Source organism: Hoplias malabaricus, chromosome 13 (genome assembly GCF_029633855.1).
Source record: "Hoplias malabaricus isolate fHopMal1 chromosome 13, fHopMal1.hap1, whole genome shotgun sequence".
NCBI lineage: Eukaryota > Metazoa > Chordata > Actinopteri > Characiformes > Erythrinidae > Hoplias > Hoplias malabaricus.
Genome location: NC_089812.1, coordinates 37607735 through 37619885, shown reverse-complemented (window position 1 = coordinate 37619885; position 12151 = coordinate 37607735). Strand labels below are relative to the sequence as shown.

At 42.2% G+C, this 12151-nt stretch overlaps 2 protein-coding genes across 11 annotated transcripts in view; one reads left to right on the top strand and one right to left on the bottom strand.

Annotated features, from left to right (window-relative positions):
- The window catches only part of nfixb (nuclear factor I/Xb), a 159009-nt gene that overhangs the window by 144805 nt on the left and 2053 nt on the right, over positions 1-12151 (top strand). For 7 of the 10 annotated variants that reach the window (XM_066641784.1, XM_066641780.1, XM_066641786.1 and 4 more), the window contains 3 exons: positions 5917-6045; positions 8430-8605; positions 12044-12135. In XM_066641784.1, the coding sequence (XP_066497881.1) occupies positions 5917-6045; positions 8430-8605; positions 12044-12115 (377 nt within the window). In that variant the 3' untranslated portion in view covers positions 12116-12135. The remainder of the gene's footprint in view (positions 1-5916; positions 6046-8429; positions 8606-12043; positions 12136-12151) is intronic. The other 3 variants (XM_066641788.1, XM_066641789.1, XM_066641787.1) reach the window with 1 other exon arrangement.
- Positions 1245-12151, bottom strand: part of nme4 (NME/NM23 nucleoside diphosphate kinase 4) — a 46666-nt gene continuing 35759 nt past the window's right edge. Inside the window, exon 6 of the mRNA XM_066641794.1 lies at positions 1245-1393. Within this exon, the coding sequence (XP_066497891.1) occupies positions 1387-1393 (7 nt within the window). The 3' untranslated portion in view covers positions 1245-1386. The remainder of the gene's footprint in view (positions 1394-12151) is intronic.

Here is a 12151-nt window from a genome sequence, read left to right as displayed (position 1 = left end):
TATATATAATGGGACTCCAAAAAACAATGCAGGTCTGGACAAAGAAAAAAGAGCTGTATATATATATATATATATATATATATATGTCTGTAAATATAAATATAATAACCTAAGTGTGTGTGTGTGTGTGTGGACCAGGGGATAAAGCAGTGTGTACTATGTGTTAGTATTTGTGAATATTGACTTGTTTTTTCCTGCTAGCACGTTTGTGTATGTTTAGAGCTGAAATCTAGAGTTGTGCGAGCGTCCACAGCTTTGCGTGTGCCGTTGTGCGACAGCTCGAGGTTTGTGTGCCGGCCAGCTTGTTAGCGTGGCGAGACTGAAGGGTCAGAGGAGCATTTGATTGGCTGCCAGTCTGCTGCAGTATTGTGCCAGGAACTGGACAGAGAAAGAGAAATAACAAATGACATGCACACACTGTCTCTCTCTCTCTCTCTCTGTCTCACACACACACACACATATGTGTAGACAGGAAGAAGGAGATCATAGGAACTTCTGTCAGCTTTAACTCCAAAGGCTTTTATTTTGGCGTCTGTTTCCGGACACTGACGGAGACGCATATGTTAAAGGATTAATTAAATCACCAATGTGGCAACAGTTTCTTATTTCTAATTGTATGGACACCATTTAATTATATATTATCTGCTCTGTCGCAAAAATATTGCCATATTTTTATATTTTTATACAGTGCTTCACACTAAGACTCAAATCATTTTAGTAAATTTTACATATTTCTTTAGCTTTCAGGAAAAGCATGTTTTTGCATTTTTCTGCAGAGAACACACTTCACAGTTTACTGCTGAGACGTATCTTAATGTGCCTCCTCTTAAGGCTGTGAGGGTCAGCTGTAGTAGACCCGAATACCGTATATGAGGTAGAGGCTCATGTGTAAATATGACGACCCATGCTCATTGCTGAACTTGAACTTTCTCAGCCAGCTTTATGGCTTTTAACATCTGAAAAATCCCAAATCCTCTTTAGTTTAAATGCACTAATGGAGCGTGACCTTGTGTATGTGTGTGTGTGTGTGTGTGTGTGTGTGTAACGTTTGTGTGGATCTGTGTGAATGTCTGTGGTCTGCCTCCGAGTCTATTTTAGGGCATTAATCTCATAACACAAAGTAATATTTCTCTCACTCCCATGCCTCTCCTTCTCTCACACACTCACAAATACACACACACTCCCTCTAATACACACACATTCCCACTCTCTCTCGCTAGTTGTTTAATAGTGATTTTATTACATTTACGCAACCTTTCTTTTCAGAAAACTGCTGGTAATTTAAAGCATTGAAATACTTTACCAAATCCAGTGGATTTTAAGAGTAGAGAAATATTCACAGTGATGGAGAACATTAGGATGTTGAACCAGGCCTGGTACAAGGCATCAGTATCTGGAAAATATCAGCAGAAATGTTGGAATAATAATAAATAAGATACCATTCTCTAAAGAATATCTAGTCACATCTAGCGTGCGCACTGTGGTGTTATTTAGCTGGCGTTTACTCGCACTTTCAAGTTCTTACAATTAAATATCTGACTGTTGTGGACTAATACTCAGATTCAGTGTTGGTTATATAGGGATTTATATATATATTACTCCAGCCATAGAGTTATTTCATTGTCTTGTGTAAGAGACAGAGACGAGAGTTACATCATCTAATGTCCTGGTGTCAGTCATGGGTAATATTTCAGAAGATATTTCTGAGAAGAACAGAACTAGGTTACTTACTTAAGGAAGTGTGTGTATTAAATAAACTTCCCCTGAAAGCACAGCTGAACACAGTGTGTCTGAAAGGATATACAGCCGTGATAGGGAGGGTTTTACTGTATAGGCTTTTCTCACAAGCACAAGTTGCTATATTCAACCAGTTTATCGAAGGCATGTTAGAATCTTTTAAAACGCTAATATTTCTGATCAGTCTTTTCACCTGTATTTATGTCATAATAATAACAAAACACGTTTAGTCCTTCACTACTAATTACGCATTAAGCCAACTCTCACACATCACAAGCCACTGGATTCTCAGGCAAGCAACACTTTTTGTTTTCTGCCTGATGACACTTGAGTGGCTCACACTGTGAAACAATGGCTCTGTCGCCCCTTTTATAATGCTAACGCTAGTTGGGTGGACCACAGTGATTGTTGCAATGTGAAGCTTAGCCTAAAACCTGGAGTGTCAGCGTTTCTTTCACTCCAGTTTTGCTCTGAAATGGATTGATTCCGTGAGCGTAACACGTGTTATTATCATCGACTAAGATACTGACAAACTGAGGTATGAACTCATTTTGATTTTGTTTACTTAAGATCCTCTCCATCTGGTGACAGATCTACAGTGGATGTCTCTATAAATCTAAGACCGTACAGCCTTGTGCTGTAGTATCTGAGCCTCTGGTTTAGTTGCAGGTTTGATTTCCATAATTAACTCTTTTAGAGCACAATTATATTTATAATACACGGTTACGCGGCTCGGGACCGAGAAGGATAGGTGTTAGGATAGGATAAGTGCTATATATGTACCTATGTTCCGACTTACACTGAAAATCGGTTTACAATGCGACGTAGGAACGAATGAACATCGTAAGTCGAGGACCCCCTGTATATATATATATATATATGTGTGTGTGTGTGTGTTTCCTTACTATTCAGACACCCTGTAAATTATAAATAAACCTATTTTGAAGCCTGCAGCACGTTTCCAAAAAGTTGGAACAGAGACAGAGTATAATAAACAACTGAAATGTTGATAAAATCTTAAAAATCCACAGTTTTGAATCATTCCATTCTGAGCACGGAAATATTAATGGAGCGTCCGCCAAAAATCTATATAATAGATATATAATCTATAGGATCTATTGTACATAACATTGTGAAAAGGCCTGGAGAAGTATCAGTCTGCACAGGGCAGGGCCAGGCACAACTGCTGAAAATGAACATTGAATTCTATGCCAAAGTTGAAAGGGACAGTTCAGACTGTTATCAGCAAAAGGTGCAGAAGCCAGCATCTGTCCTGGTGTGTGTGTGTGAGATGTGTGAAGGTATCAGTGATGTGGATGTGTATTTTGAGGTTTTAGAGAGACGTGTTTACTATAAGTTGGTCAGTTAAATATCGGTGTAAGATCTTATTTTAATTTTGTTTTTCCAAAATATTTCAACCTTTGCTGAAAATGGGGACTGTATAAAAACAATGTAAAACACATAATTTGTTAAGACACATGCATTTGAAGTTCCAGCTGGTTGTGTATTGCTGGTGGTTTAAAAGTGGTTTGTTAAACACAGACACACTTGTAGTGGAGACTCACAGATGCACGGAAACTTGCAAAATTTTCTCCATTTTCACTTCATTACTTTAGTTTAACTCCTAGTCACCACACTACAGTTATGTTGTCATCATTTTAATGTGGAACATATCAAATAAAAAACTCTCTGGGGCAGTCTTTGGCCTGTGGCTATTAAAATGGCTCAGCTGTTAATAAGCCGGGGCCTGGAGGTTGTGGGTTCGATTCCAGCTCCGGGTGACTGTCTGTGAGGAGTTGCTGTGTTCTCCCCGTGTCCGCGTGGGTTTCCTCCGGGTGCTCCGGTTTCCTCCCACAGTCCAAAAACACACGTTGCAGGTGGATTGGCGACTCGAAAGTGTCCGTAGGTGTGAGTGAATGTGTGTGTTGCCCTGTGAAGGACTGGCGTCCCCTCCAGGGTGTATTCCCGCCTTGCGCCCGATGATTCCAGGTAGGCTCAGGACCCCCCGCGACCCTAAATTGGATAAGCGGTTACAGATAATGGATGGATGGATGTTAATAAGCCTTTACTGGGAAAACGCAATAGTTCTAATAGAAAGAAGATGTACTAATTAATCAGCTTCTGGGATTCTCAGGACAAACACCTCAGCAGCACTAATGTGTTCTGAGATTCTTGAATTACGAGGCAAAAATGTAACCAACTAAACTTTTAGTGATTATTAAATATACTGTCACTGTCCAATTAATAGTCACTTCACAGGAGAAGGAAAAACATTTCAATGGAAGTGAATGTAAAATGTAGTTTTGGAGCATTTCTATTGGATCATTCTTCATGAGATTTTCACATGATGTGAAGACAGCAGCTGTGTTAAAAATGATGTAGTGAACTAAAACCAACAAAAATGGAGATTCATGTTTATAATGGGAAAGCGACAATTTGAAATACGTGTGTGTGTGTGTGTAGTGAGATGTGTGTATATATATATCACTGGACATTTCAAAAACTGAATGCAAAAATACCCTGAAAATAATAGACATTATAATAAAAGCAAAGGGTAGTCACATTATATTCCGAAAAAATAAAATTCATGTATTTATTGCTGAAGATTCTGTGTATTTTTGGTTACATATGACTTCAGCTTTTTATGTTGACGCTGAAAAATGTTGACTTTTTGCACAGTATGTTTACGTTTGGAAGTTTGTGATGCCTCCTCTACATTCTTCTAGCCTATAGGGCCTTGTACAGAGTGAGAGAGAGAGAGAGAGAGAGATATCCAAAGCTGTCATTAGGTCTCACAGTAATGTAAAGTGACTCAGTCACACAGGTCTAAGAAAGAAACGGCCCGACATTTTGGCCGTGCCACAAGCCCCAGAACCGTAAATTGCGTGTTTAGATTACCATACATCAAAATAATTTCCCTCAGAACCAGCCACAAGAAGTCTTGATCATAAAACAGGCTCCTTTTTTTATTTCCTCGGCCCTGACACATTGGGCCACGTTTCTGGGTCACTTGGTAAGCCCAATGTAAACTTAGCCTGCTTGTTTTTGCCAAACTTTGGAATAGCTCACCAGCCCAAAGCTCAGGCTCTGCGGCTTTGGGTCCGACGTTTATAGAAGCGGGAGGACACTTTAATGCGCTGTTATATACGAGGGGCACATGCCGTCGCCCGCTGTCTCCCTTCGTTTCTCGCACTTCCTCCCTCGTTATTCACACATCCCTCGCTCCCCTCCTGTCCTCCTTTTCGTCTGGCGCCCGGGCGACTCTTGGAGAACAGCTCGTACCGAAAGAACAGCACCGAGAGTCTGTGAAGATCTATAAAAGGGTCCGATTTCATTCTAGAAAGAGATTCTACATGTGCTTTATATCAGGACGCCATTTCTCTTCCATTTAATGTTGACGTGGCGCACGCACAGACGACGTAAACGATCTCTATGTTGACAATGAGTGTTTATGGTTATGTCTTGTTTATGTAGCTGATGGATTCGTTATAGTAGATTTACAACTTAATTGCTTGATGCCTAAAAAAACTTTGTGTTAATGAGTAAAGCTTGTCTCTGAGCCTGGGATTTTCAGGAGAAATGGAATGCAGCACGAACCACACCGAGGCTCAGTATGTAAATGAACTTGCTGGATCTTCTTACCGACTTGAGATGAAGGCTTAGAATTAGAAAATTCGTTTCAAATATCTCAACTTTGCAATGACCTACTTATTTATTTGTTTTTGTGGTAGTTTTCCCCTAAATCCCAGCTCAGTGTAGGGGGCAGGACCAGTTGATGTTATATATGCAGGATAACCCTGTCCCATCATATCCATAGTCATGTGTGCGTCGCATGGTTGTTCAAAGGAGATTGTGTGTGCATTTGCTTGTATGTGTGTGTCACTGTGGAGTAGTGAGACAGGCAGACATCCAGACAGACAGATACAAGTCAAAGGGGTCTTATGGGACCTTTTTCATGGCCTCCTCCTCCCCACAACCCCAATCCCAGCTATTTTTTTCCCACTGACAGTCTGCCTAGAGAGCTATCCCCTCCCTCCCCCCATCCTTATCCTGCTTCAATTGAGGTGATTTTTTTTTTCTCCTAAAACATACAGATCAAGTCGAGATCTGAACACAGAGCCTGTTTCATTAAAACCTCCTATCTCTGTTCTGCCATTCTGTTGATCCCATTTTTGCCAGGACTCTCGTCGCCTGGTTCTCTTAAGAAGCCGGGGAAATTCGATTTCAGCGCTCTGTCTGGCCAGACGAGGTCTGCCCGCATGCCGTTCACCCACCACCCACTGCCCATGCTGGCAGGTGTGAGACCAGGTGAGAGCTCAGAGCCCCCACACACACCCCCGCACAACCCACCCACCCTAGAAAACAAAATGCCCTGACACAAAGTGTTGGGTTGCCTTTTGCTTGGCGGAAGAGGTTGAGGCCATCTTTTATTCTAGCCGGTTATATTCGGGCTCAAGTGTTTGGGATCTCTTCTGTTTCTTCTACTTCTGGGTTCTTCCCACACTATCCCTGTCCCATCCATTTATTAATTAATTTATTTATTTATTTATTAAATATAGAAATACTGGTCTGTCTGTCTGTCTATGTCTGTCAATCTGTCTGTGGTTGGGTGCTTTCTGTTCTTGGCAGTGGACTTGGTTTCTCCCTGGTCTGTGGGGTACAACTGTACACTGGATACATTCAGGTCTCTCTCTCTCTCTCTCTCTGTGTGTGCTTTGAAGTTCTAAAAAAAAAAGCAAAGCTTCTTTAATGACTTTAAAAGTTTGTTATTTTTTATTTATATCATTTTGAGTGATTTGATGCCCTCCACGGGGTGTCTGCATTCTTTTGTATCGCACACAGAAAAGACTCAACGAGCCAATCTGGAATGCTGGTGTGTTTCAAACAACTTCAAGCCTTTAAAACAAGATCTTGATTTGGCACTTGCATTAAGAATTATTTTTGAAAAAGACTTGCCAAAGCATTAAACACTTAATCCAACAAACACTAACCAAATTCATGCACTAAACTACACTAGGACAAGCACGAGGACCATTTAGTGAGGAAGACCTGGATGATTCTGAAGGCAAGAACACTGCTTGTATTTGCCAGTTTCACTAAATGTAGAATTCTGGGGTTTGTGCCATTGCTGTGAAATTAAGACAACTAAGGAACTATCAAAACGTGACCAATAATTCAGATTAATAGCAAGACTACAGTATATTGTCGATGTGTAGTCAAGACCTTTATCTAATTTGCAGAAGCTGCACATATGGGCACAGAAGCAGAAGCCTTTTTCAGTCTTCAAATGATGCCAACAGGTACAAACCAGCAGATCGCTGCTCTCCAGTGAAAAACATGGATCTCCTTTTTTTTTTTGCCCATTTGGAGTTTACTACATCATTTGAACACAGCAGCTGTCCTTCATCAACCAGAAGAAATGCTCCAAAAATTCTTGGAATTACTTTTTTACATTGATTTACATTGAAAATAGGGTTTTCCCTTTTCTTCTAAAGGTATTATTTTTGTAGATACGTGTTTTTCATTGGACAGTGACGATATCCAGGTTAATGTTAAGTCACGGGTCAGTAATAAGAGACACGTCCATTTGGGTTTTGTACCAATCCCAAAAGGTTCGGAGGGGTTTTCCACACATGGAGAATTGTTTGAGCTGAAAAACCATAATCTGCGTTCTGCCTGGTTCATGTCTGCAAATAGCCTCTGAACCGGTCCATTTTCCGCATGCCGTTTTATACGGCTGGATCCGGTTCAGGCCTTATGTCGTTTTCCCTCTTTGTACTACGGCCACGCGTTGTTTTTGTGTTCCCTGATTGTGTTTGGAGCTATTGTTGCCCTTCTCCGGAGGGTCTGCAGCGTGTGATGCCTCTGCGCCCTCACCAGCGTGCCTGGCCTCTGCCCAGTCCCTAATGGGATTAAAAGGAGGGAGAAAGAAAGGCGGACGAGAGAAGGGAAGAGGAGCAGACTGTTGTGCGGGGGAGCCAGGGAGGGTGCGAGGCTTTGGCTGTAAGCGGGATGCCCTCGTCTGGGTGAGCGGGGGCGCTTGGCAGGCTTGCCCAGGCAGCTGGAGGGCCTGCTGGGCCGGGGGAAAAGGAGGCTAGCACGCCAGGAGATGAGGGCAAGGGTTCACCCCCCTCATAACAATAATGATGAAGGGAGACCCTCCATTAAAATAAAGAAAGAAATAGCACGGGTTTAGGCCGATGTTTTCTTTCAGCAACATTAAATATTACTTGTTCTTAAAGGGATAGTTGAGTGAGAAATAACATTTAAAATGGTAATTACCTACAAGACTAGGATGGTTTCAGAGCTGTAGGACCATTAAATGTCAAACTATTATCACGATAAAACACACCCACTGAGCATTTTAGACTCTAAAGCTATGTAGCGAGGTCAACTATCAGTTTCTTGTTTATGATTTGTGTGTGTGTGTGTGTGTGTGCCTGCACACATATAGTAACACTTAGCTGGGTTTGTCCTTCTGATTCACTCCACTCTGCCCAGTCTCATGTTGCTAATGTTTCTCGTGCAGACGTCTTTACACACAAATGCCTTGATAACATTGGTTGCGTTCATTTAAAATAAAGTGACTCTGACTCGTGTGCTTGTGCAGAGAGGACTTTCCACTCCTATTTTCAGCCATTCTGAATTTACATGTGTCATTTGCTAAAATGTCGGTGCTTCTGTCTCTGCAGGGAGCCCCCGTGCCTCAGCCTCTTCTCTGCACTTCCCCTCTCCCTCCATCATCCAGCAGTCCAGCCCATACTTCACCCACCCTACCATCCGCTACCACCACCACCCTGGGCAGGACCCGCTCAAGGAGTTTGTGCAGTTTGTGTGCGCTGACGGATCAGGCCAGGCGGGCGGTCAGGTAAGCCCCGACAAAGCTGCCCTACGTTTAGTGCTGAACTGAAAGAATGATGATCAGTAGTTTATCGTGGAGAGTTCCTGTTCTCCTCATAGAACGTTCAAGCTTTCTATAGACCGCCCTGGGCCCAAAAGACGAGTAGTTTCAGTTCAACCGTCTTTAAGTTTCTCAGCCATTTTCTAAAGGAAACTTAAAGGCACTAGAGATTGGTTAAACACTGAAAGTCAAATGTTCAAATAAATTAACTTGGCAGAAGTTTACAAATGAAAATGACTAACTCTCGTACATAAAGCAGCTCTATAAGAGCTAGTCAGTATAAAGAGTGTGTGTCAATATAAACTGGCGTAGATAAATTCCTGTAATGCAGAGAATTCTTATGTTACACCCCCCCGTTTAATTGCATTTCTTTCAAAATATATATTGGAATGCAGATTCCCGGCTGCTTTTGTGCAGACATGCTATAGCAGATCTATTGTCCTGTGTTGACGATCATCAGGATGTTTGCTTTTAATTGAAATATCAGTTTTGTCTTAATAGAGGCTTTGAAAAGGCATTGAATTTGCATACCTCAGACCTCTTTCAAAGCGTAATTGCCTCCTTCATATATCACAATTTGCTTAAACCTGATGAAAGGACATTTCATTGTTGAGAAAGGACAAGGTCAGTCTTTTAATAACGTTTGAAGAGGTTTCTCTTGTCCTCGTGTGAACAGTGAATGTCTGTGGGTTTATTTTTTTTGTCTGGAGTAAGTGCAAACTGAGTTGAAAAGACAAGCCTTTGTGTTTAAGACTAATGGTTTTGTCGTTATCTACCATATGCGTTTATCAGCACTTTGAAGTTTTTCTCCCCCCACCTTCTCTTGGTTCTCTGCCCACCTCTTCAATAAAACCTCATCTGCACCCCTAACCAGCAGCAGCCTTCACACATTTTCAGTGCAAAACACATTCTTCCTTCTGTTCTGCTTTTGCCATCGGTTATGGATGTTGTGGAAGTGGCTGCTTTGTTTCTGCCTTTTTCAGTTGTCGTCATTACTATGGACCATCAGTGTCGCCCTCTGTTTTGTGTTCCACCATTTAAAAGCCCCTCCATCTTGATTTTGTCCAGCTCCTTCACGGCTCCAGTCTCTGTGCCTGTGGTGAATCTATGATTTAGACACACACAGACACACACTCACATACACACAATCACATACAAGCTTCCATAACCAAAGCCAACACACATTCGCCATCTTTTTGGTTTTTCCCCCTTTTCAACACCCCACCACTTTCAGCCACGCCTCCCCCACCTCCCATATTTTCTTCTTTGGAGTGAGCCTACGTCGTCTTGCCATTTGCCAGGGTGTCGGGGGCATCCGCACTCCTGACCCTGTCTGTGTTGTCTGCAGCATAACGGGAGCGGCCAGAGCAAAATGCCCGGCTCCTTCTTACTGCCTCCGCCCCCCCCTGTGGCGCGTCCAGTGCCCCTCCCCATGCCCGACTCTAAACCCAGCAGCACGCCCCTCGATGGCGGACTCACCTCGCCCGCATCTCCGTGTAAGTGACCCCCTCCCTGCCCATCTCACCAAAACCAAAGACCAAACTGGTCTTTGACCATCCAGTCAATAACCCCTACTGGCCATAATTGGGACTCACCTGTCCAAACAAAAGCCTCAAGTTTGCCCCAAGCACTACCTCTCTGCTTTCTTCAAATCTTGCTGTGGCCCATCCCATCTAGTTGACATCTCTTAAACTAGCATTTCATGCTTTAGCCTTCCCTAAGGGTTATTATTAGCTCAGTGTTGCTAGCTGCTGGGGTTGGAAATTAAAAGCTGTGCCCCCCTATTCTAGGTTTTCTTACCAGAAGTGTCCTGCGTAGACATCCACTGTGGTCTCCATTGTCTATGATTAATCCAACCTAACGGATGAATATATAATTTCTGTAGAAACTCTACCCATGTACTGTACTGTTTCTGTTTTTAGACGGCTCTTAGTGTCGTAACAAGTGCGAGCCCTGTAGCCCAACCCCTGTGACCAGAAGCAGCTAATTACAGTTATTGTGGTGAGCAGCCACAGGTATATTGAATAAAAGGTACAAATTTAGGGCAGTTAACATGGACTCTGATCATATCCTTTATTTGCCTTCACGCTCCCATGGCTCTCAGATCAGACCGGTGAAATCAATGAAAAACCATGTCTTGTACTTTTGACTTTTACGTTGGCTTGCTTTCAGTTCGGTTTGATTAAGTTCTAGCTGCGGGATTTAGCTCACGGTGTTGGGAATGCAGAGATGTGATCCGCTAACTCCAGTGCTGATTCGAGATTAGTGGTGACACGATTAGAGCTATGCTGTCTTTGATCAGTTCTGTGGAGCTGTTTAAAAAATAAATAAATATAATAAAAAAGTAATAAAAAGAGGAGGAGGTGTATGGGGCAAGATGGTATTGGCTTCATCAAGTTTATAACCCACCACAGAGGGGGCACTGGACGGAGCACTTTTGTCTTTTGTGTTTTGTTTTTCTTTCTCTTTGTTCATTTGTTTTCAGTTCTAGTTTTTGTTGTTGTCAGTGTCCAAAAGTCTTTCATCTGTTTACGTCTATCTGACTCTTGAGTCTTTTAACAACAGACATGCAGTCCTGCTAAATGTCCTCAAACCCTTTTACACAAACGGTGCATCCCACTGAATGGTCTTTGCATGAGCAGCATCTGCCTCGCTTCTCAGTTTATTTTATTCAGCAGATTCCTTTGCTGACTGCGAGAGAGAGAGTGTTTCTCAGAAATGGGGAGTCCCTCTGTAAATAGAGCAGTGCTGAAAGACATTGATCTGTTTATAGAGAATCACATTCTGAAATGTTCTTACTGATTCGAGACATCCAGTGGGATGGACTTAAAGTTAAGCTTGTTAAACCTGGACTAAATTTGGTTTCTGTGAAGCAAATCATCGAGCTGCATTTAGCTTTCAGTTTCACTCAAACGACGTTTTAGTAACTTGTATCTAATTTGGCTGAGAACCGAGTAGTAACACGGATGATGAGTAACGTTTTGCTTCACAAACAGAATGCATATCTGGCGCAGTGACTGTATCAGTCTCTGATTAAATATTTGCCTAATTTGGGTTTGTATACCTCCCAGTTACTAGTTTGAGTCCTTCAAACTGCCCTAAATTTTACATGGCATTTCTCCCACCTAAATCTTTATCACAAGAGTTTTGTAACCATGGTAAATACCCTCTGAACGATGACCGTCAGCCACAGAAACAAAAATCCTTACCATAGCAGATAAGCATTTAACCAATCCATCAAACTTCTCCTTTTCCTGTAAAAGGCGGAGCACAGTCTGTGAGGATGTGACTGTATTAACTTCATAAAATGATCATTATAGGAGTGTTGTTGTTATATTTTTGAAGGACTTTTCTGAATATTATGAGTGCCATGTTGTTGATTTCGTTTGTCTTCTCTTTCTCCAGCATACTCCACGCCAGGCCCCACAGCTCCCAACAGGTTTGTCAGCATCGGATCACGGGACAACAACTTTCTAAATATCCCCCAGCAGACACAGGTGAGTGCAGTAATAA